This window comes from Epinephelus moara, chromosome 23 (assembly GCF_006386435.1).
Source record: "Epinephelus moara isolate mb chromosome 23, YSFRI_EMoa_1.0, whole genome shotgun sequence".
NCBI classification, from domain to species: domain Eukaryota; kingdom Metazoa; phylum Chordata; class Actinopteri; order Perciformes; family Serranidae; genus Epinephelus; species Epinephelus moara.
Window position 1 is genome coordinate 24,149,937 of NC_065528.1, and position 25,997 is coordinate 24,175,933.

Here is a 25,997-nt window from a genome sequence, read left to right on the forward strand (position 1 = left end):
AACTGAAGCACAAAATTCCAACATCTATAGGATTCTGTGGATGGATTAAATTTGGTGTATTTCATTGTATAAAGTTAACTTTAAGCATGTTAGTGAGGCATTTTTCTACAGAGCCCCTGGAGTCCCAAAATGTGATTTATTTTTTTGTCTTGTGCAGTGATATTACACGAGATTATCATTTTTGTGGGAATAGGTTATTATCTTGGGTGCTTAAGATAAAAAAAAACAAAAAACTTTTCTGGACTTTAGGGACTGTATTTTCCTTATTTCTACTTATTTCTGACATGTACACTCTGCAACTAAAACAACTATACAACTTCACTATCAACGTCAAGTATAACTATATTCAAAACTTTTAAAAGATCCTTACATATACTCAAATGCAAAAAGATTAAACTCTTTTTAGGTCTAGTAAACATCTTGACATCATCAGTGAAAAGTTAACAAGAAATATCAGTGCTCAAGACACGGGCAAAAAGTGTTTTTGAATAAATTCATTTATTACGTTGTGGGACAACATTTACAAACCTTACTGTGCAAGTACAGCTGCTGCTGCGTTTTGACGACAGCACGCCCTGAAAACATGGCAAAACGTCTCCTTTCTCACCATTATTAAAGACAACATATCTTCCTCTCATGCTGCAGGCAAGGGCATCAAGTAGCTTTTGCTTTCAACGATTTTCATCAATTACAATTTAGAGCTTGCACAAGTGAAAAGCCTGCAGTTCTTCTCAAGCCAACAAAATACTTGATGATCAGAACATGTACGAAGGTCATGAAGACAGGTTTATAAATTCATGTCGTAGCTCTTGACACATATTTGTTGTTTGATTCAATGAGTGTGGCCCTCTGTGTGTTGGGAAAATAATCATATTTACAAATATACCCAAATAACAGATTGAAGGGATATTTGCCATAAAACATTCAATCACTATACAAACTGATTCTCAGTCACAGCATTCTAACGAGAGTAGAACAAAAGCACTTGTGGCATCATAAATTAACAATCATCACTCTCCAACTACACATCGTCTGATATCGATGTTTAATTTGTTCTGTTTCATCCAGGCTATTTACACGCGTGTATGCGACGCCATACTTGGCTGTGGTTTTATTGCTATAAACTGTAATATATTTTCAAAAAAGAAAAAAGCAACAAACACTAAAATACTCTCCCATAACTCGACATTTAACAAGTGAGAGAATTCAAACATGGAGATTCAAGTGAGATAAACGTTTGTGAAAACCTTTCAGTGTTGCATGAGAAAAAAAACATAGTATCAAATCCACAATCGACAGAAAGTAGAGAGTGTGTGAAAAGCTTAACAACAGTTTGTTCAGGGGGGGTTAATGGTTCAGTGGTCGCAAAAGTGAACAATCAGTAAGTGAAAAAATACAATCAGTGAATATACATTCAATTGCAGTGACTCGAGGAACCCACCCACTGTGAACTAGATGAAGTCTACGTCAGGATGAGGCTCAGCTGATCTTTACCATTCCTTATAAAATAATCAGAAAAACAGAACCCTGAAAGGAATGACAGAACAATGTAAGCACTAATTTAAAATCCGGTTAAATTTGACACAATAATCTCAACATAAGGGCCTAATTCGTCCAAAAATAAATCTAACAATTAACATCAATGGACTGGATTCTGTCAGGCAGAAATGGTTTCAAACCTAAAATAGATAATGGTTATAAAAAGGGTCGTCTCCCTTAATGAATCCATAGTGGCTTGCATATTTAAGGCTGCATGTAACATCGCAAGACGATTTGTCAGAGTGTCATCCCAGTGTTTTCTTTAAACAATATATAAATTCACACATATTTTTTATCTAATATATACTTGAAAAGGCTATTATTTTTTGTAACAGCATAAATGGGATTCTAAATAACATATTTTACACTGACAGCAATTTCTCTCTCTGATCTTCTTCTTCGCCTGGAATCATCTGGAAACTTTTATTTCCATCTTTGCGCTGTCAAACTGTGGCAAGCAACGTTTCAAGTGGTCCTTTAATAATCTGCAACTTCTCCTCTCCATCCTGCTCCAACACCGGTCCAGTCTTCACTGACAGGGAGAAAAGGGTCAAACATAAGGCGGAGCCTCCTCGTTTCCAGCCGCACTGTCATTTCGCAACACCCCACTTTCTTCTTTCTTCACATTAATTCATTTGTGATGAATCATTACTGGATGTCTTCCACGTAGTTAGCAGGATAGAGGCCTATTTGTCCATCCTTGAGACGGCCTTTGCACCAACCCTGATCATCTTCCTCGCCAATTTTGGTGAACTCGTCCCCTGGAGACAGACAGAGGAAGGGAGGAATATTAAAGTGTGTCTGTGTTACAGAAATCGACTGTGAACTGACAGAGTTCTGAAAGGTTTTACTGTTTTTGCACAATTTTTTGAGGCTTTCACACTATGGAAGGGTGATATATCGATTATACTCAATGTATCACAGCTTGTTCTACATGAAGTGAATAAAACGTATCACTAATGTCATTTTTTTAAGCCACTGGCACAAACATGATACATCACACACACTCCCCTGCAAATCCAGACCACTCTCTTTTAGGTGATAGTGAGTGAGCAGGCGAGTTACGTGTTTTAGTACCTGCAAGGCTCCAGACTGTGACCATTTAGTCACATTTTTCGACCATGGAGCACCAGTGAGACTTGCAAATACAATTAATATATGCACTGGAGAGCAGTTAGTTAGTTTCCTGCTCAGTGAGTAAATCCTTCAGTTTAATGGTGCTGCTGTAACAGTTTAACTTTCTGGTAAAATCTGACTGTTGACAGGAAACTTCAAGTTCAGCAAAAATGTGAACACTTCCAGCCTACTTTATTTAACTTTATATAACGGCACTTTATCTAACTTTATTATAACAGTACTTTATTTAACTTTATATAACAGCACTTTATCTAACTTTATTATAACAGTACTTTATTTAACTTTATATAACAGTACTTTATCTAACTTTATATAACAGCACTTTATCTAACTTTATTATAACTGTACTTTATTTAACTTTATATAACAGTACTTTATCTAACTTTATATAACAGCATTTTATCTAACTTTATTATAACTGTACTTTATTTAAGTTTATACAACATCACTTTAACTTTATAATAACAGTACTTTATTTAACGTTATTATAACAGTATTGTATTTACGTTTAAAATGTAACAATAGTTTATTCAACGTTACTGTAACTGGAGTTTATTTAGTAGTTTAGTAGGCTAGCAGTTTAGAGGCGATTGTAAAATATCAAGATATATATCATGTATCATGATATAGCCTAAATATATCCAATATCACAGCCCATGTCGCCCAGCCTTATTGCAAACCATTTCTGATATGTACCTGCTTTGAAGGTCAGCTCGTCCTGCTCCTGTCCTTCATAGTCATAGAGGGCTCTGACTGGCACAGATATGACCGGAGAGGCTGGTTCATCCTCAAATGGATTGCCATTACCGTTGGCAGAGAAAGGGTTACCACCTGTGTCTTCATCTGACCAGTCTGGAGTCTTCTCCATACTGCTTGCACTGGATAGACAGACAAAAAATATATGAAAAAATGAAAATATATTTTCATGTTAATCTGTGGACCGTATGCATTGACGGGGAAATCCAGCATGCCAGGCGCAAGCAGGAACAAAATTTCTTAGTTAGGAAAGCGAGAAAAATAAATACAACACCAAGTTTGGTCAGACACACAGACGCCCAAAGTGCAATTCAAAATCCGGTGGCAGCATCCTGAAAAACAACCTCCTTACACTTCTAAATGAGTGCACAACATGCTGACTTATGGCATCGACAGAGCAAGCAGCGTGATACATGATTCAAAAGCCTCTTTAATGGCACTTAAAAACTCAAGAGCTTCAAGTGAGAGTGCACACAATGCTGAAGGAAGGCAACAAAACAACATGACCACATATCAAACAGCACGAGAAGAAGCGAGACAAATCATTGTTGTGAAGGCATGATTGGAGTTTAACCTGAACGGCCAGCAGAGGGAGCCACCTAGACACCAGAGAGAACTGAGCTCTTACAGAGGGCTGTAAGTTGAAAGACAATAAACAAACACCAGCACATACATAAAGGATTTACAGTCAGATCTGTTCAGTTTCTTTTTTGGACATCCACTGTTGACGCTGTGGTTTTTTTGGATTTACACCAACAAAACTGGTTGGATTCACATGAGTGTATCTTAATTGTTCTTTTTTGTACTTGTATTTGTATGTATACTTCTTCTGATGTTATACAGCCAGTTAATTGTCTGGCAATTGAAACTGATATGACCAATGTATAAATATATATGTGGGTAAGTGTGTCAACATTCAGATCTGACTGTAAGACATTTCCCACAGCTGAGACATACGCCCCCATGCGCATGACTTTTAATGTTCTGCAAGACATGGCACTGTTAGGAGTGAAGGAGAGACACACATCGGCTTTGTGTGCAATGCCATTCCAGCAACCATGCAGAGCAACACAACAACCTGCCACCTGAGGGTGGAGAACGGGACACAAGAAAGAAGGGATCAAAGAAACTGAGACAAAGAAATGACGCCAAGGACACGCGGCACGAACGGTGATCCGTGACACAAGAGATAGTAAAAAGAAAAAGCGGGAAGGTTGCGGGTGGGCGGAGTTTTTTCCTTCTGTTCACCAACGTTTTTATTTCCTCTTTATTCACACTGATGTGGTTGACTGTTGTCTGCTGCTCCACTGCCGTCGTCTCCTCCTCCTCCTCCTCATCTTCGTCATCCTCGTCAAAGGGGTTTAAGCCCACTGGTGCTGTGTTAGTGGGCACAGTCAGGCTGACGACATGGGACACAGTGAGAGATCGGTTGTTGACATGCAAACACACATAAAGATGCACCTGTGACAAACATACCTGTGGACATGCTAAACGTATGCTTCAAATGTTAACATACCCAGCTAATGAGTTTACTACACACAGTAGTGAGCATCACTTCCAAGGCCAAGGAGCCGAGGGGCTTAGCCAACAGTTGATTGTGGCTTTGTTAGAGATGGATGATCCCGTAATTACTGTATTTCTTTTCAATTATAATCCCAAGTAACATCAACAGGGTACTACAACCCGTCTATGGAGGGCAACAACTGACTTCAGTACAAATAAATGAATAAACAGATGTATAAATAAATGTGAGAGTAATTAAATATGTAAATAAATAAATAAAAGATTAAATTCATGCTGAAAATTAATACAGAAAAAAAGAAATGCATACACAAATAATGACAATAAATAACTTAAGTTGATATTTAAAAATAACGTAAAAAAAAAAAATGTATTTATACATTTTTGTACAATTATATTTCTTTCTGTGTGTGTATGTTATGAGGTATGTAAGGATTCATAGGAGTGCCACAAAAAAAAGAATAAATCTGTAAAATAATAAAAAAATAAACGTGTAAATATTAAGGGGAATGAATGAATAAATAAATATAACTAAAAGTGTGTAAATAAAAAGAGAATCAAATAAAAGAATAAATAAGTAAATAAAAATTTCTAGAAAATATAAAACTTTAAAGAGAAAAAAATTAAAGAATGAACAAATGTGGAAAAAAATATATGTGGAAAGAAAAAAAATCTCATTTTTTAAAATTATTTTCTATTTATATTTACTTACATTTTTAAATATATGTTTATTTACATCAATTATTACTACTATTATTTCTTCTCTTTTTTCCTATAATTTCACGCAGGTCCTAACTTCTGCATTTGTTTATTTTTTTATGCATTCATGTATTTATTTCTGAATTTAGTTCAGTATTTATTTATTGTTTGATTTATTCATTTATTTACTCCTTTATGTATTTATCTATTTATTTATTTATTTATACTTAATGTCATTTTTCATCCTCCAGACCAGTCAACAAACAACTGTTTTACACTAAATAAAGAGAAAAGACACCATGACAACAATCTGACTTGTTTTACTCGAGTGGTTTCACTAAAATCCACAGACGATGTTCATCATAATGACAACAAAGCTATAAAAACATCAATAAGACACTTTCTGAGTGACACAAACAACACTTAATTGTCAGCTCTGTGTTTGTATCGGTGTAAAAGAAGTCACACAAGGCCAGTTTACTTCCTATCATTGTCACTTTCCGCATCAAGGAACAAACCAGTAGTAGTAGCAGTAGCCCTCCACCTATATCAGAGGAAACACAGGGTTTCTACTCCCTGTTTACAGACTCATTGGACCATGAACAGCAGTGGCTATCGGTCGGCCCTTGAGAATGTGCAGCGGAGAAATGTGAACGCCTTTGTTTGCATAGTCATGCCATGCTCTCTTGAGCTGAGCTGGGGGAGTTATTACACCAAACACTACTCTACTGGGAGTCTGGCACAATGTAACTTTGGATGGGTTCAGTCAACAAACAAACCTGACCTGATAACTATGAACCGATTAATCCAACGAGCTGTGTTATCCAGAGGGTGTTAAAATCGTGTTCAATCAAGCTTCAGACAGCAAACAGGGGAAACATCAAAAAGGGCAAATATGTGATACGAATGAGAGCTCGCCTTCTGATGCTGATAATAAAACGACTGAAACAACCACTGAGATAAGTCAACAACCTTCACGATGAAGTCTGCGTTTGAACCTAAGTCAGTGCTCTGTAACAAGGGGAGAGATAATCCAAATTGTTCCAGATTGAACTTCTCCAGGCCCTGTGCGTAAACACAATCCACCAGTCACACCCACAGATGTCGGAAATGACAGGAAAACAATGTGCTGTAAACGCTGGATGGGGAAGAGGCAGTCAACATTCCCAAGTTCAAGGGTCAAATGCTTTCCATGCTTGACATTCCCTTTGTTGACTCCTCTAGACACTCCTCTAGTGCTCTCATGATTTCGACCTACACGCCACTTCCTACTCATGTCTCAATAAGGGGATGGTTGCTAGAAACAGGACAGGGCGATCATGATTAGTCTGACTTTAAAGCCCAAAGAGCAGATATAACACACACAGCAACTTCTGCAATTAGGTCAAAGTTGCAAAACTGTCATTTGCTTTTTCACTGTGATGACAAATGCATGAGAAATTTTTATCTTAATCAGATGTTTGTTGTCGTTTCCATGAACCACTGTTATGTCCTTGGAGCTGTTGCCACAACACCAGGGACACATTTCTCTGCGGGGACAACGAAGTTCTTATCTTGTCTTAAAAAGATTACATCATGCTTTTAAACTGCCAGTCAAACGTGAAGAGCCTCTAAACCTTCACAGTTTGATTTGATTAGAGCTTTTATTGCCATCATTTGTGAATTATGCACTATTTTTCTCTTATAAAAACATGTTATTAACTGAACTCTGTTTTAATATTCTTTTTTTTCCCAATCGCAAACTTGCTGAATCCAGGCGCAGGTGTTTGACTTGAACCCTAATCCGGCCTTCTCACAAACTTCTCAGTACCAATACTCATGCTACGAAGGTCTCTGTGTGTGTATGTGTGTGTGAGAACTATATTTCCACATTACTTTCTGGCTTGCTTTCAACTATGTACCAGCCAACTCCAGTCTCGCAGGGATGAATTCTTTCCCAACAAACTCTCAAACTCAAAATGTTTGCTGTTGTCATGGAAACAGCGGTGCCACTGGACGTCACTCCCGGAGATTCCCTTATGTAACGTTTTACAAGCATTCCTAAAGGGAAGGACGCCATGTGTGGTGCGCTGGATTATCTCTGATGTGGGGAGTTTGGATGAGGGAGAGTCAGTGAGTGTGTGTGTGTGTGTGTGTATTACGAGCACATGCTCAGTTTTCTGTGCGTTTGGTAGAGACAGAAAAAGTGAGCCAGTAAGTGATCAGATATCTACCTGCTGCTGGTCTTGGCAGGCTGAACGGGCTGGTCTGACCCAGTTTGACTGATGCCCGTCAGCGTGACACCCTCCGACGGCTTCTTCTTTTCTCGTCTGCTGAGGGTTCGGTTCAGGTCTATGGACCAGTCCTGGGACACACACATTGGAGTCAAGTATTACGCCAACATACTTGGCCAACAAAGCTGTTGAGCTTGGTTCAAATCATGCCTTCACAGCTAGTAGAGGGAGAACAAGTCACAGGCATGTGCACAGCAATATACAGACACTTCAACACAGTCCAGAATCTGTGAAACATTTCTCAGGCCTCGACACTGACTGGAGGTTTTGAAACAAAACATGCACGGGTGTTTTTGCAGTACAGTGTAGGCCTGATAAGATGAGACACACAGCCACGTACAGTATCCATCACCTGTTGAAAGAAACACACCACCAGCCTCCCCTCCACCAGAGGCCAACCAGGGAGAGTGGAGCAAAACAGAGACCATAACAGCAACACAGTTATAGAAAACAAAATTAGAAATGTTGCTTAAAAAGCAAATTGTCCCCGACACATGACTGATTTCATTCCTGGACTTTTATTTCCAGTTGCAATTTTCAGTATCTATCAAGACATAGAAGTATGATATCAATCTTGTGCTGGAGCTGGGAGCGTACCGACTGACATCTACTCTAGGTAATACACCAATTATGGATAAATACCTCATACAAACCCACTTAAAAAGATCCGAATCATCCCTTTAACATTATTCAGACAGCCATCCCATTGTCCCTCTTTCATATAAATGACTTATTACTCTAGTAAGTGTGACCTCTGAGATTTTTTAAGTCCTTGTCTGACCATTCTGATTTATCAGGCCTCTCAAACTTTCACAGACCAAAGGTCTCCTGTCTGGCTCATGACCTCTGAGACTCTGTGACATTGCTGAGCCATAGTGGCATCATGTGACGGACTGCAGCGTTAACATGGACAGAGTAATGAGTGGAAGGGCAACTGAGGGGTCAGAGTTCAAAGGTTAGAAAGAATAGAAAATCCAAGCTGTGTTAAAAGTGGTGTAGTCATTCTGGTATCCAGGAAAAGCTATGCAAACATCCTGGAGTAATCAGGTAAAGGTAGCAAGGGTGGATATGTCAACATACTGTAGTGAGGACAGTGCTGTGGACAGGCATGTGGTTTCTCTGCATGTACCACGTCATTAAAATTATTTGAAACTTGAATACAAGATAGAAGCACAACCACTTCAAACACACATATATAGAAGAAGTAAAGAGTGAAAGTGTTGTTGGAAAAAAAGACCCCCCCCCCATGGCTGTTGTGAAAAGGAACAGCCCTCCCATGCAGAACTCACTACAATGGACCTTCTCTTAAAGGAGCGAGGATTGGACCAGTCCAAGTTCTGTCAGACATGAGGAAAGGGAAGCAGGTGTGGAAAAGGGTTAATGTGGACAACACAGTCTAATCCTAAAGATGTGGACTATACACTGTGAGCTGGAGAAATGTTAGTTTGTGAATGTAGCAATGAATTACACCAGCAAATCACTCTACTTCTACAAAACAACATGAAATAAAAACCCAGTAATAATTAAGACATGAGCGTGCTGTATTGTTTTTGACATTACGTTTATATTCATCCAAGTGTCTTTTGGATGTCTGCACTGTTTGAGCTGTCTAACAGGTTAAGTCTCGCTCTTTTTTGTTGTGTGTATCCTATTACAGAAAAGACTTATTCCTTCCTGAAAAAGTCTTCCAAAAACGAACCGGTACTCAGAAAGAAAAACAGCGTGGTAATGATGGAGGTGGAAGTGGACGCCCCACTGAAACAGCTATGCACTCAACAGAGCTATAAATTGCAGCACTGAAAGTGCACGAAGCTTTTCTTTGCCTTGCTGTCCTCTTTTTCTTATTTCACCTCCTGTTGAGAAAATGACATGAACTACATTCCTTCCATTGCCACTCTAACACCGAGTTAAGATTTACCTCCACCCCTGCTGCCAAACAGCATACGTCAATGACAAAAATGACACTAGGTATTAACTCCCGCTTGGGCTACATCTAACACTGTAAAAAGCCCTGACAATGCTGACTTAATTTCTACTGTCCTCTTGACTCATGGTTCCCACAGTGAAAGAACACCAGTGGTCTTTAAGAGGAGATGCTGGCCTCTCAAGATCAGTAAGAACTCAAATTCATTCAAAATCACCTCACTAATAATATATAAGGAAGGACTATTACTCTATGTCTTCAGTCAGCAACAGCACAAATCCTTCTGTAAGAGTTCAGGGGATTAAATAAAGTGAGAGACTGTGACCTACGTGTCACCACCATCCCTCCTTTATCAAACAATTAGCATTTAATCCTCTATTATTAGTGTAAATCAAGGCTGTAGTACCTCAAACTGGGGCCAGTTCATCGGCATGCCAGGGCCATGATTGGACCGGAACCATTTCAGGTCGTCTTCAGCATCAGTAGCAGAGATTGTGTCTTCCAGCGTGTGGTAGACTGTCTGGAATCTATGGAGACAATGTTGTACGTTATTTTCTTGTTGATATCTGAAATCTCAAGCGTTTGACCAATGATTGGAAAAAGAGCAACCCGTGTGACTGTCCTGTGTCTGACCTGTGATTGGTTGACAGATCGAGATGCTGTTTAACCTCCAGCAACAGCTCTTTGAAGAAGCGGATTCGTTTGTCTTCAAACTGCTGCCACTGCTCAAACACCTGCTCCATGTTTTCCATATACTGAGGGGTCAACTTGTCGAGTTCTTCAAGAGATTTCTCATAGCGTTCTTTAGTCTGGGATAAAGGGAGGAATGAAGTAACTATTTAAACACATTAAACATAAATACCTGGAGATGTACTTGTGTATCTAGACAGCCTGACGTAATGGAGTCTACTAGTGCTGATGTAATTTTTACTCAAGTTATAAATGAAATGTCCAAAAGACACAGGTTCTTAGTTTCAACTGTTATCCCCCTCAAGAACTTTGTAATAAGTACCAGCTAGGTTGGGTTGTAGGTCAGTGAAATACATAGGGATACCTATACCCAAAGATTAATCAAGGCTGATAGACGTTAATTTCGGACCTCGCAATATGGACATTGCAGCAGATATTCATAGATTAATTTTGATAACATATTCTAGTCTTACTTCAAGCATAGAATGAATTAAGACAAATGTATTACAAAGGGTCGTAATTGTTATTTAGACACATATGAGGTGGGGAAAAAATCTTCATAAAACTTCAAAGAACAGCAGTTCTGAAAGACTACTATAAGGCAGCTCAACTACGGTCTTTAACAAGTTAATGTGGACCACTTTATAAAGCAAGATGGAAGGAAATTGAGCCAGCAGTTGGAAAAGGAATACCTTAAGCAGCCGTTCTTGACATTCTACTTAGTCTTTTCCAAAGGAAGCCCTACCTTCTGCACCTCCTGCTGACACTTCTCCACCTTTTCCTGGAGCTTCTTTTGGGCTTCGGGGTTGTTGTTGCTCTCCAGTTTGCTGTTATTCTCCCTGCTGGCTGCCAGCTTCTCTTCTTTGCAGGCAGAGTGGTAAGCCTTTTTCATCGTCTCCATCTGTGTGGATTCAACCGACATAATAAAACACAGACAACAGTGCCAGTCTTGTTAAGTAGCTTGGAAGAATCTTACAGTGAGGTGTAGAAAGACCAATCAAAGTTTGGTGTCTGACTGAGGGATTTATGCTTAAGTTACATCATATTTTTGGATTAAGTTGTTGGAAAATTGGCCTAAGTCTGTCACTGAAAGTATTTCATTTTTAGCCCAGTAACAACAATAACACCTTTCAATAAGGTCACTGTTGTAGAGTCATCTTTTCCTGAAATGTGCATGCATGTGGCTGCCTCTGTCATTTTCGAGAAAGTCTTCAACAGGCTTGCCAAGCCTTCATAAAGATCAAATTAAAGGACTTTTTTCAAGGACTTTACAGGCCCAACTCCCTCAAATTCAAGTATCTTCAATTTCTATTCTTGCACAAAATATATTAATTCAAGCACTTTCAATTAGGTATATTTAATTCTATTTTCAAAGCATTCAAGGCCTTGATTTTTCTTCTCAAAATCACAAACTTTCCACGATTTCAAGAACATGTGGGAACCCTGCTTTGAGGAAACCTGATTTGACTTTGTCTTTGTTGTTAAGGTTGAAACTCATGCTCACTCTTGTGCCAAAAAGCCTGACTAAATGTGTGTCCTTCGTTATTTAGGAACCATTACGCCTAATTTCCTACTCGGAGAAGCTTGGTAATTTCAGGCCCTAGACACACGGATGTTGGAATGAATGAACAACACTTCACACACAGAAACCAACTCATGTGAGAGAGGCAACATGGAAACACTGACGCCTGATAAGTTTTGTACGTGATGCATTTATGAAAGGAACCACTCCTCTGTCACTTTGTATATATTTAAACACCGACAGATAAGAATTGAGGAAGCGCATTCATCCATCATGGCTCTATTTGAAGAGCATCTTGGGTCGAGCCCAGAGCAGCCGTGTGAACAAACCATAAGGACATAAGTAGAGGACAGCAGATCGTCCTACTCCCAAGTTTGATTTAACAGCCAGTTGAATGTCAATCCACTAAAACTCACGAGGGCTTCGGACTATGAGTCAAATACTGTATCCAGTTTAGCATGTGTGTGTCTATTATTGACACTGCCCACGTCACCGATGCCAGCTACTCATTTTCTAGACCAATTAATTAGCCTCATTTCCTCTCTGCCCTCTACCCACTTGTCCCCGTCTGTCTGGTCAATCAATAAATCACTCGGGCCACAAAACTGTACAAGGCCAGGATGTCACCACCCCCTGGTAACATCACACACACACACAGGAAATGAGGGCAAGGAACCAAGAGGTTGCAAAACGTTCAGTTATTTTGAACATACAAATACTTGGATGTGCGCGCTCTCACATGCACATGCACTGAAAGGAATGTGAGTACTGTCGCGTAAACAGGCTGCGAAAATGAAAGCAGTAGTAGGAAATACATTGACCTGATTTTGATCTAGAAGTGTCAGTCTCCCTAAAAGTCCTCTGTGTTTCCCTTCTCCAGACAGTCAAAGAACTACAGGACACAGTTACTGGCTGCCACCTCGGCACACTCTGTGGCTACAATTTGGCAATAGCTTCTTATTCAATATCAAGACGTTGCAGCTGGTGTTCTGCTCTGTTGTTTAGTAAGCAGGTAGTCATGGAGTGAAAACAATGGTGAGTCAGTGATATGTAGTCATGTGAACTGGAGGGTAAAATTGATAGTCAGTGGCTTGAAAAATGACTTGCTTGTGGCAACATTTTTGCTGTTTATAGTTTAAAACACATACACTACAAATTATGGATCTTTTCAAACTTGACAACATAAACCTTCAACATGGGTCCTTTTGTATTTCCTGTTGGGATGTTTGTTAATGCAGAGGCTGACAGGAAGTAAACAGGGGCCAAAGCTGTTGCCCTAGCAACAGAGTAGCAACAAAAAGGTCTAGACTATTTTAGTATCTTGTGAGTTCCTGAGAAGTTTGAGAACCACACCTCTTTGAGTTTCTTGGCCCAGGGTTTCTGAGCCTTGCGAAAGCCGTCATCAGCCTCTTTAGTCTCCTTGAAGCCACCGATCATCTGTTTGTGGTACGAGTCTCTCTGCCAGTTCTTCAGCTTCTCGTAGTCTTCTCCCATCAGTGCTGCTTTCACCTCCATGTGGAGCTCGCTCACTTTCTCCGCCTCTGTGCACAGAGCGGACCACGCCCGCTCCAACGTACCATACTGAGGGCCTGAGGGAACAATTATTCACCAGTCAGTGTCTGTGAAAGTCATGCTTTCAGGGGTTATGGATGAATACATGTTTTCCCAATGATGCAATGCATTAATATATTAATATTTTGGATCAGTGCAGTGTTGTGGTTTCGATGCACTGTCCCTGAGGGAGCAGAGAGCAATCAGTTCACTGAATAAAAATTAATAAAATAAAGTCCTTCTTGTCAATATTAGTTGACAATAGGGCTGTGCGATATGACGATATACATCGTTTGACGAGAGAAAAATGTCTATCGTTTCATATTTTGCTCTATTGTTTGTATTGTTGTGACGCAAATTACACTTTTTATGGCAATATTTTTCGTCATTTGGAGTCTGTCCATCTTTTGCACGGATCACATTGATGAACTTTTTATTCATTGGATTAAAATGTGCTATATCGGGATATGAAATGAACTATATCGTGATATGAGATTTTGGTCATATCGCCCAGCCCTAGTTGACAAGTGTTTCATGTTCCTACCTTTATCTATGAGCTGCCGCCAGCGTTTCCCCCATTCTGTGAGCTGCTGTGCGTAGGCCTTTTCAATACGTGCCCGCTCATGAATACAGCTCATAAGATCATTGCAGAGTCGGTTGCCATCGTCTACCCGTTTCACCGATCGTTTGTAGTTACCGACCTGCAGAGAAAACAGAAAGACGACTGCACTGGATTTCCTTGAAGCCTTTGATCCATGAGTAGTACTGGATTTATTCTACTATGGAAGACATGTGGCCCTGAATTTAAGGACTGCTAGCATAAAGAAATTCATGCGTCTCACCTCCCAAAAGCTATCACTGGAGACATCGATCATGGAGTCATCATAAGAGCCCGACATCGCTGCTGCCCTGAGTTACACTCAGTGTGTAGGGCCTAGAAAAAAAACACATAAATACAAATAAAATGTTAATGAATAAAAGTAATTAAAACTCCCTTTTCAATGGGGAATTTAAGCTGTTATCCATGCTTTCTTCAAAGCCACCAGACTCCATTGACAAAAACAATAATTTTACCTCATAGCACAAGGAAGTTGATGGTCAACCAGCAACTCAATCAAATTAGTTTGTTTGTTATTATGTGATTTTCGGAACTGATCTAACGTGGTGCCCATGTAGTGTGGGAAAAACGTTTTAGAGGGCCTTGGGAAAACAGCACTTTTTCTAAAATGACTAAAAACATACATACTTTGGCAGAAATTTTAATTTTCAGATTTGAATACATCAGGAACACTGCTGGAAAGCTACAGAATGATATAAAAACCTAAAATAAATAAAATAATAAACAAAATAAATAATAATAAATAAAACATAACGGAGCTGCCCTTTAAATATATCATCTCTATAAACAGGTATCTGCACATGTCTGCAGAACCTATACAGTGGTACAAGATTTTTATATCTGAAGCAACCTGGTTTCCGTTTGTAGTCTATAGTTTGTGTAGTATTGAACAATCAAGTTTGAGCATCAGGTTAACAGTCTGTATGTGGAGAGCAAAAGAGGCCAAATTCACTGGCTGAAATGCAATTTCAGAGCCCATCTGCTATCTTCTGATTAGTGATGCACCGAAATGAAAATTTGTGGCCGAAGCCGAAGCCGGATAATATTAAACACTTGGCCGAATACCGAGGACCGAATATTGTTGTTTAGTTTTTCATTAGTTTTTGCAGATGAACCCCCTCCAGATTAGTGTTGTCAGGGTACCAATATTGGGACCCACTGTACGATACCAATGAAAATATCATGGTTCTGAGTAGTATCACGATACCACAGCGAAAATGAGGCAGATGTGCCTTTTGTCATTTATAAAAAGATAAATCACTTTTCTATAATACATCAATGATATTTCAATGGAATAAATTACTTATTGACTTATTCATACTTCAAAAACAGCATCAATAAGTGATTAACATAGGGGGGATCAAAATAAAATAAATAAATAAAATAAGAATCAACCAGCCACCCTCGTCCCCTGATAAGTCCCTTCATAAGTAAAGAACAGTCCCTAAAGTGCGGTGAGGTTTGTGGGCCGTGAACGGCTCGTTTCTCCTCTGACACGTCATATACCTGTGTTCGGCTGGCTCAGCTGTTCAGGTACTTTTGGGCAGTCATGACGCCAAGAAGAAGAAATTATTGGAGCCAAATTCTCCGTCGCTGGTAAGCCGATGGCCAGCGTATTTGACAGGAATGCATTACTGTCTGTGTCTGTGACCCCTGTTCAACCCACAACTGGTGGGATTTGCCTTTAGTTTCTGCTGGTGGTTGAAATCTGTAGGCTGCTCGCACAGCGTGCTGAATGATTTAAGCCTATTTTGCTCGCTCAAAACTATTTTTAGTCGCAAATGCGAGTGCGGTGACGGGCGGATTGCCACACTGCCGACATTTTACTCCGGCGGTCACGGCACGCTGTTTGATTGCGTTATCAAAACACGCCACTATTATTCGGCCTTGCTTTTAACTTACTACACCGAATACCGAATGTGTGTTTTTTTTTGCAATATTCGGCCAAATATATTCGGTTACCGAATATTCGGTGCATCCCTACTTCTGATAATGATTTTTAGCCTTCTAAGAAAATATTTTTGTTCAAGTCTTGGCCCAGATGCTTGCTGGTTACACCAGAACCCCCTAAATACTGGCTGTTGTCCCCAGAGGCTTATCATCATCAGACTGATGAATTCCAAGACTGATTAATATTTACAGCAAAGAGGAAGGGAAACATATCTTGTAATCTGACAAAAACTGTTCTGCCCACCTGCCCTCTCTTAGAAACCAACAGCTGGAGGACAACAACATACTTCAGACACTGAACACTTTCATTCTGTCGCAACAACATACCTCAGACACTGAACACTTTCATTCTGTCGCAACAACATACCTCAGACACTGATAAGAGAGTGAATACTGCGGCGAAGAAAAGAAATAGTTCAGAGGAGTTACACAGACAGAAATCGAAGAGGAAGGAAAGTGAAAGTGTGTGATCTGGTTTGATAATCTAGGCAGCAGGTGGGGTTTTCATCCATTTCCATAACCTCACAACGCTCGACACACAACGAACTGAAACCACAGTGGCTGCTGGCAGCACACGGAGTCTCAGCTAAATATCTGTGTGTGTGATTCTGACAGAGAGAAAAAGAAAACTGTCAAGAAGCGCACAGCGGGCAGCTTCCGTTTCCTTCAGACGGGTACCACAGACGGTCCTCTGTTAGCCTCCTCTCCCCCTCTTCTCTCCTCGTGGCCATCATTTCAAACTCAACAGTCTCTCTTTATTCGTCCCCTCCATCCTCTTCCTCTCCTCCCTTCTCCATCAGCTCAGAGTGTCTCCACTCTTTACAGCCTGACTGGCCCCGTTCAGATCTGGTATCTTGTAACCATATATATTCAGATTGTGGTTACGCACAGCTGAGACAGACGGCAGCAGACACCTGGTATCAGAACTCGTCTGAAATGCATCTCAAGTGACCACTCAAGATCAGATTTTACTTTCCAGCTCTGTGTAAACCGCAACCACTATCAGGAGGAAAACATTTGGAGTCAACCGTAATGGTCATCTGTCGTTATATTTCACAATGAACAGACTAAATTATTAATTCACTGCTTGGAGAATGACTGATATATAAATTGAAGATGAAAGTACTCACTGCAGCCCTAGTGCTTCTCAGTGCGGCACGCTGTCATAAGCCACAAACAAATCAACTGTGGGGTTACTGTCTGGAATATGTAGAGTTCAAAAGGCTAATTCAGAGAGATACTTCTGTTCACACAACCTGCAGACTACAGCACAACTGAAATAGGACTTCTGAGGCAATACAATATTTAAATGAATGAAAAAAATCAGATAATAATATAGCCTAGTTGCCAATGTTTTGTTTGATAAGGTTCCCATTAATTTGGTCATTAAAGGCATTTTTAAGTTTAAAAATAAACTTGTAAAAGTTGGGCTGAAACAATTACTCGATTGACAGAAAAATAAGCAGCGACTATTTTAATAATCTGTTAATTAATTTTGTAAGCAAAAATGCCAAACATTCCTTATTTACAGCTTCTTCTCTCTTTAGGGTTTGGAAAAAATAAGTCACTTTAGTCGTACGCAAATTGTCGAGAGTATTCTTTCATTATTTTCTGACAGAAATATAATTGATATTCACGCTTAGCTGCAGCCTTAGTCAAAATCATAACACTTACAACAAATATTTTATTTTAGAGAGATTTCCTCAGAATTGAATTAGCTCAAATAACTTAAAAACAACTAACACAAACGAAAACAAAAATCTAAAAATTAAATATGATTCAAAAATATAAAAATGCACTTTATAATTTTGCCTGTAATTAAAAAACAAACAAATAAATAAATAAATGGTGTATGTGTAATCATCTCTACAGACAGTAATTAAATTTTTGACATCTCTTTACGGCAATTTCTCGGTACTAATTGCCCATCCCATCACTCATCCCAACACTTTTCTGTCTCTCTTTCTATTTTCTTTTATCAAGACTGACTACATTACACTCATTCAGAAATCTATAATATCTAACAAAATAACCATCTCTAATCTGGAGCTGTCCACTTGTAAGCGGATCACACAAGATGCGTTTTAATGATGAGTGTGATCACACAGGGCCTCTTTCAGCTGAGTGAGACAGCGAGAGGATGATGGGTGGTGCTTAGTGTGTGTGTGTGTTGGTCAATGGTCAGTGGTCCGTGCCCTCCAGGGCAGAACTTGGACAGAGGGAAGTATTGTGGTCACTGCTCGCTGGGGAACAATCCCCCCTTTAACTGTGTTTGTAGTTTACAATCAGGTCAGTCAAACAGCCAAACACACCAATACACACACTGCTGCAGACACACAAACAGATGTTGTCAGTCACTTTTTCTAGAGCAAACCACACGTTTAATCTTATTCAACTTCCTCATGAATGATAGCCTTGATAAAAGGCACGATTGTACGTGTAAAGCATTTTGTATGCCGCAAATCCTGCAATGAGATCACAGAATGTTTTTACTTAGAGGCTTAATGGGATCACATTTTCATGAGACATGTGTTTTTGATCAAACAGATCTAATCATTTCAAAGTGGATGTGACAGCAAAGCAGGACACAAGTAAGTTCACTGTAATTTAACAGTCTTGGAGACCAGAATATAGAACATTAACACAAGCATAGAAATCAGTCGAAACTATCTTTTTAGTCTCCTTTTAGCAGCTCCTTAAATGTGACGGTGTGTGTTTTTTTGTCATATATGAAAGTTAACTGCACATTTTGGGGTTTCGGATACATGGTGGACAAAAAAAGAAAATTTAAAGATGTCCCCTTGTGAAATTTTAAGGACTAATTTGTAAGATAATTGGCAAATTGTTAGTTCCAGCCCTTGTATTATCAAGGTAAATGATCAATTAAATTATTATTGTTATTACAATACTTTCTCAATTCATCTCCCAGCTCTGATTGAATGTATTCTGTCGTCTGCCAGATTTGAAATCATCAATCCAAAAGCTTTGGCTACACAAACAAAACACGCTCTGTGTACATACAGGGCAAAAGTCCAAAAGTGTTCTGTTGCTTCAAATCACCACAAGCATTAATATCAATATTAATGTGCGGCGTGGACTGCCAGAAATCCATCACAGTCGAGTTCTGCAAGAGGTGTGTGTGTGTGTAATAGAAAAGACAAACTATGGAAGCCTATTTCCCAGCATGAAACATATCATGCATTACCCAGCCCAGTCCTGTCCTCCTCTCCCTGCTGCATTTCCCCACCAGCTGTCCATATTCTTCACTCATCAATCACTGCTGCAGCATGAGAGAGGGACACACAAGGGACGCATGGAACGAGCCACAAATATCTGCTCTAAACATGGCAACAAGTCCTCTGACATCAAACACTGCAGATCACAAATTTCCTCTGACAGCAGCATAAAAGATATAAAAGATGTTTTACCTTGATAATAATAATGGGATGATACTTTTAGAAGATATATATATATATATACACACACAAGGACATTTTGACAATTAACCGTGTGGTCATTTGGATCATCTAAGATGTTTAACATTTGAACTATATCATGAAAATCCATGTTTTGTGTGTCATAAAATGATCCCGCACAGGAAGTCCTTAGATCTAGTATGGTTTTCTAATCAAGGGGCTCCACTAGCAAACTTTACAATAACAGCAAACACAGATGTATGGAAAATGACCTTCTGTAGATAAAAATTCTTAAGCCACAACAATGTACTAGGAATTCCTACATCACACAATCCATTTCCCACGCCTGATGTAATCTACAGCAAACAGGAACAACCGTTTGCACACCCTTGGCTGTGTAGGACATGGGGATTGTGCTAAACAATTGAATGCAGCTCGACCTACCCCAACTATAAACAATGCTGTTGACTAAGGCCAGGTCCGAAGTCCACTCTACCAGAGAGCACTGGAAAATCCAACACTGTCTGCTAATGTGCACGACCGAAATACACACGGGAGTGAGGCAGATTTGTAGAGAATGTCAGACAGAGGAATTACTTCCTGGCATTGTGTTTTTGGCCTCCAAATTTGAAGTGACAAATAAAAACATAAAACTAATTTCTTGCCAACGAATGCAAGGGTTCATCAAGGCTGCAGAAAGTTGAACAGGGATTCTTAGATTACAGGCTTAGTGATTACGTAATCAAACACAACAATGATATCCACTTAAGTCTGATAAGTGAAATGTACCGAGCATGCTGGAATGTCATTGCTGACGACAGCCTTAAGATAGAAGTGAACAAATGCATTCCTCAATGCTACTGTGGCTAAACTAAACCTTGGCATGCTAAGCGAGTTCCCACACTGTCACTACTCATTTTTAACCAATTTGTAATCCAAATGTAGACAGATGAGGCTGACGTGGCTGTTTGAAAGTAGATGCAGGGTTGACAAATATGGGTAATTTGTTGATTTGTGAATGCAGATGGACAGCTGCGTGCGACCAGCTGAGGCTGACAGTGAGACAGCAAAAGCAAGGATGACCATGCGTGTTATTTAAAGCACATGAAACCTTACAGTGCTGTCAGAAATGGACACAATGCCATGACCTTTACAGCCAGTGCAGGGAGGGGAAAACGAGATGAAAAAGATGCAACCAAATATGCCAAATAGGCCCCCAGAGCATATTCTTTGCCACGAACCACAAGCAGACTGTCTATTCCTGCCGTGTTTATGTTTCTCAAAGCGCTCTGGGGCTTGTCACACAGAGACAGTGTCATGAATGGAGGTGAGGAGCAGGAAATCACAGGATACACAGACAGCAGAGATGAGCGCATACACAACTGACTGGCACATGCATACCTGCCCCGAAGCTGTGTGTGTTTATGTTAGTGGGTGAATAACCAGAGATCCAGGAAACCAACCTGTGATCAACCTGTATTTGGTCACAGACTGCACACAGACTTCAAAAATAACCTTTTGTTTATATCACATTTGACCGCTTGTGATATTTTGATGATTGAGGTAGGTCACATCAGAACAACTGCTTATCAACAAGAGTACAGCAAGGACATCTGCAGATTAATGTCACGTAATCTCTACGTTTCATTCTGCCTCAGTGTGACCAGCCTACTAATCAGGAACTGCTGCAGAGAGGAAATATGTGCACAGTAAGTGGAGTTATCCTGAGGGCTGCTGTGTCATTTTCAGTTTCCTGCAAAATATTGAGACCACCCGGCCTTGTTTGTATAAATGTCAGTGTAAGTAGGGACCAACAGTGCTTACAGGTTTGGTCTATATGAGAATACATGACTAAGGCCTACTTTGACCAAGTCCTGTTATTTCCAGCTGTTGTCATGGTCAAAGAAAGACGCTATCGGTCAAAACTAGTCTGGTGTTTCTGCTGAATATAACAGCTGGAACGTTGTTCATTATTGATTCATCGTTTAAGTAATTTTTCAAGCAACAATACCAAAAATGTCCTTGTTCTGGTTGCTCAAATGTGAGTTTGCTGCATTTCTTACGTCACAGTAAAGTGAATCACAGCTGCAGCAGCTGATGATTGTTGATTGTTGTTGTTTTAATTAACAATTAATCTGCAGACCATTTACTCTATCAGTTGTTTGGTCTATAAAATTGGCTACATCTAATGATTATTTTCATTACTGATTAGTCATGATTCAAGATTAGTTTAGTCTATAAAATGTCAAAAAATATTTGAAAAATGCTCATCACAACTTCCCAGAGCCCAAAGTGGTGAATGTAAATTGCCTATTTTGTCTAACCAACAGTCCAAAACCTCAGGACTCTTCATCTACTGTGATAAATGACAAAGAAAATTAGCAAGTTTTCACATTTAAGAAGCTGGAACCAGCAAATGTTTGACATTTTTACTTGAAAAATAACTAAAACTATTAAACAATTGTCAAAATAGTTGGTGATTCGGTTCCTTTCCAACAATTTATCGATAAATCAACTAGTCGTTGCAGCTCTAATATCAACAAATAGTGAAAAAGCCCATTACATTTTCCTTGCTGAAGTCTTAAAATGTCTTGTTTTGTCCAATCAACAGTTCAAAACCCGAAGATATTCAGATTACAATTATATAAATCAAAGAAGACCAGTAAAACTTCAGATTGGAGAGGCTGCAACCAGAGATTATTTGTCATTTTTACTTGAAATCTGCTTAAACAATTAGTTTATTATTAAATTATCTGTAGTTGTATTGTCAACTTATCAATTGACTAATCACTTTCTGATTGGGCTCACATGCTTTCTGATTGGGCTCACATGCAACACACAATTAATCCAGGAAATAATGATAATAACTGTTAGTTGTAGCTCTACTGACCATTACTGTTACAGTAACACTCAACTCCCTTAAATCATGAGAACAAATGTTAATCAAGGGGACTGAATGAGGAGATTGTGATTACATAATACGCAAGCTTAAAAAAATACTCCAAGTTCGCGCTCTCCTGTGCCAGAGCCTCAATGTCTTAATCACATGAAAATTGCTTATCTGTCAGTTTCCATTTCCTTCCTTTGTTGCATAAAACGCAATATCGCACAAGCCAGGACTGCAGCTGAGCTGATCTATCCTTTCAATATTGCAGTTTCACAGCGGGACATTGCTAAATCCCGACTGAGCTATGAGAGAAAAAATACAATCATTCCTTTGCTTTTTTCTCTCTCTTATAACACACTCACACATAAACTAGAAGGTCAAAAGTTTCCATGGTAATCGCAGGTCATGAACTTGATTTTCTTTCCCTGTCAGTCATTCACCTCTGCCCTTCTTCCTCATGTGAGCCCAACAGCTGCACGGGACTGCTGATCTCACAGGAGTACGGCCTTTCCAATGTGGAGCCTCTCGATTACTCACTCCCACCGATCCAAGCCTTTATAGAGATCACTGACAGAGCTTCGTACTGTGGTTAAGAGGCTCCACAAACACCAGACAATGAAACCGTTGGTCCGTCAACACCGGGTCAACTGTAGCCTCAACATAACTGACCGGTCCGCCTGCTCAAAAACCCCTTGCTCCACGGTCAGGGAAAAACAATGGCGTTTGTTCCACACTTTCAAGCATTTTCCAGTGAGCACGCCAGCAACATAGAGAGGGACATAATGGAGGGAAATTCAGTATTACATGACAGGGAAGGGGAGATCCTGACGTCACCAACAGGCAAATTCTGCACTTTTTCCTGTGGAAGCCCCTGTCCTGCACGCAGGGTCTCATGTGATGCATTTAGAGCTGCAGACTTTTCAGGAAAGCGCCATGAACAAAAGTCATATGCAAAGCCTGTGACCTTTTATGGCATCTTCTATAATGTATGTGGGCATTTAGCAATTTCCCCAGAAACACAGAGACCACAGAAGAGCTACTTTACTGTACTTATAATGGCTGGAGGACACTGTGAATGAGGGATGCAACTAACTGCTATTCATTATCAATTATTCTGGCACTTATTTTCTGTGGGAAAAAGCCATTATAATTTCTTAAACCCAAGGTGACATCTTGAAATATCTTGCTTCATCTGATTAACAGTTCCAAAACCCTAAGACATGCAGATTATAATGATATAAAACCAGGACAAGCTAAATATGCTCACATTTAGGAGGGTGGCCAATAGATTGCAAACCAATTTCTGCCTCTTGACTAATAGTTTTAACCCCAATTTTCTAGATAAATCAATCATTTGATCTATAAAAGGTCAGAAAATAACAAAACCCATTACAATCCAATAGGTTCAAGCTGACTTTCATATTATTTGTCTTGTCTGACAAATAATTCGAACTTAAAGATACTAGTTTCATCATTAACAGCTAAGAAAACCAGTAAATATTCACATTTGGGAGTGATTATTTGCCATTTGTACTTGAAAAATAACACTAACATTCAATCAATTATTAAAACATTGGCAGTTTAACTTCCTGTTGATCCACCAATAGTTAACAACACTAACTTTATCAGGTATAATGGCACATTTAGCAGTTTTCAGGAATCAGATCTGTGATTTACCTAGTGTATGAAGCAGTCTTTCCACTTTCTTGCTTTCTAGCTTTGCTGCACACAGTTGATGTTCACTCATACTGACAGGCTCATTGAATTACATGATTAAATTCTGCTGGACAATAGCTTATATCCCTTTAACTGCTTCATGTGTGCTCTTGGAGAACATAAATGGAGAGCAGTGCCTTCAGCCCAAATTGGAGTACCCAGTCTAAGTTTAGCTCAGTTCTGTGACGAAGCAATCAGTTCACATGCCCCCCGAAATAAGGAACCACATAGCTTTCACTACTGCTTTGCCCTGGCAACACCACTCCCCCTACAAACACAAACCACATACATACACTTACACACATTAAAACATGTACTTTTTTCGCTAGATTTGTCTAAATGCTCAAGCTGCATGGCTGATGACTGATAACTTCCACTGATTCATTACAAGATCATGAGCATTGGCTGTGTCATGCTCAGAGGAAAGGTTCCCTGTTCCCTGCTTCACGTGATTAATAGCCTCGTGTTACCAAAGACTGCACTGTAGATGATCCTAATATTAAACCCACTAACGCCTTGACTCTATTAAGAAACCTAACATGTCTTTCTGTGCATGTAACTTGGGTTAAACGTACAGTAAAGGAGTCCTGACTGAACTTGGCAGCGAGCTGGCACTGCGCAATTTAAAACACTGCCTAGATTAGACTGAGGACAGGGCATGGGAAACAGGGAGCCTGCAAGAACTGAGACATGTCCCCCAAAGAAAAGGACCAAAATTATGAAATGTTGTAAGTATACCATGCAGGATGATATGACATGGACCAGGGGTTATCTTTACTTGCGAAACCAGCCCCGCCCTTTATCACTACAGGCAACGAAACACAAGTCTGTCCCTGTGAAAACTACACAGCTGGGGTTAAACATCTTGAGGCAACTATATGAATTAACCCAGTTTATAAAATGAAAAAGTATGACATTGATTACAGCGACATTTTGTTCACTAGCAACCACTTTACGGTGCTAGCTTGACATTAAGTCGTTGGACTTTCGATACCCTGAAATAATAGTTACTGCAACCGTCTCACACATAGGTAAACTAGTTAAACTTAATATATTAATACACACCCAAGCTCTCTGAAGCACCATTATTTTAGCTGTAACTAAATTAAATCATTTTACGTATTTATAACCACGGTACCAACCTCCTCCCATCGGGAAGTAACTTAACTTTAACGTTAGCCCCCTAGCTCAAATGTTAGCGAATTAGCCACAGCCCCTTCAGTAAAAAAGTTAAAATGTCCGACGTAAAAGTCTAAGTATGAGCTTACCTGGCACAAGTTTATTCCTCCTGACGGTTTAGGTTTAACTGAAGAGTTAATTCTCTCCGTGGTGCCAATTTACAAATCTTTTCGCCCGTTGTTCTACTCAGCAGCGGCACAATCGATCGACTGACTGATACAACCGTCAGCTAGCAACAGTACGGTACATCACTTCCGGTCAGAGATTTCAAAATAAGAGCAGCAGTGACTGCGACAGTACCAAGGGTTGAAAGAAAATACATATATGTGTTACACAAGAATATCTGACCTTCTTTTTCGACATAATTATACCTTATTTGAGTATTTCTATTCTATACTATGTTTTCCCCCTACTTCATTACATTTCAGAAGGAAAGTTTGTACTTTACTCCACATTTTTGACTGCTTTACATTTAAAACATATGATCCCTCTATAAAATATGATGCACTGATACAGATCAAACTATCTAAGAGTGTATAAAGCACAGTATAAAAATAGCTCCAACTTGACTGGCCACAGCACTAAAATGCTACTAACAAAGAAATGTGTCAGTAATAA

The 25,997-nt window shown here is 39.5% G+C and overlaps 1 protein-coding gene across 4 annotated transcripts; it reads right to left on the minus strand.

Annotated features, from left to right (window-relative positions):
- Positions 1-479: 479 nt before the first annotated feature.
- pacsin2 (protein kinase C and casein kinase substrate in neurons 2) lies at positions 480-25,618 on the minus strand. 4 transcript variants are annotated; one of them, XM_050035714.1, is made up of 12 exons: positions 25,469-25,618; positions 14,455-14,546; positions 14,157-14,313; positions 13,415-13,650; positions 11,285-11,440; positions 10,483-10,658; positions 10,256-10,376; positions 9,215-9,262; positions 7,866-7,996; positions 4,685-4,831; positions 3,373-3,554; positions 480-2,300 (listed from the first exon to the last, which is right to left on the minus strand). In XM_050035714.1, exons 2-12 carry the CDS (start codon positions 14,509-14,511, stop codon positions 2,188-2,190), a joined length of 1,524 nt encoding a protein of 507 aa, XP_049891671.1. In that variant the 5' UTR covers positions 14,512-14,546; positions 25,469-25,618; the 3' UTR covers positions 480-2,187. The 4 variants fall into 4 exon arrangements, with proteins under 4 accessions (XP_049891671.1, XP_049891672.1, XP_049891673.1 ...); XM_050035715.1 differs by lacking the exon at positions 9,215-9,262; XM_050035716.1 differs by lacking the exon at positions 4,685-4,831.
- Between the last annotated feature and the right edge of the window lie 379 nt (positions 25,619-25,997).

What these genes read in the sequence shown, in the direction of transcription:
- pacsin2 (XM_050035714.1), bottom strand. Translation starts at nt 14,511, where the DNA reads ATGTCGGGCTCTTATGATGACTCCATGATCGATGTCTCCAGTGATAGC. An exon ending in GTCAGCAGGAGGTGCAGAAG is followed by an intron (nt 10,659 to 11,284) that starts GTAGGGCTTCCT and finishes CCTTTATCCCAG; the next exon opens with ACTAAAGAACGCTATGAGAA. An exon ending in AATAAAGAGGAAATAAAAAC is followed by an intron (nt 3,555 to 4,684) that starts GTTGGTGAACAG and finishes CTGTCTATCCAG; the next exon opens with TGCAAGCAGTATGGAGAAGA.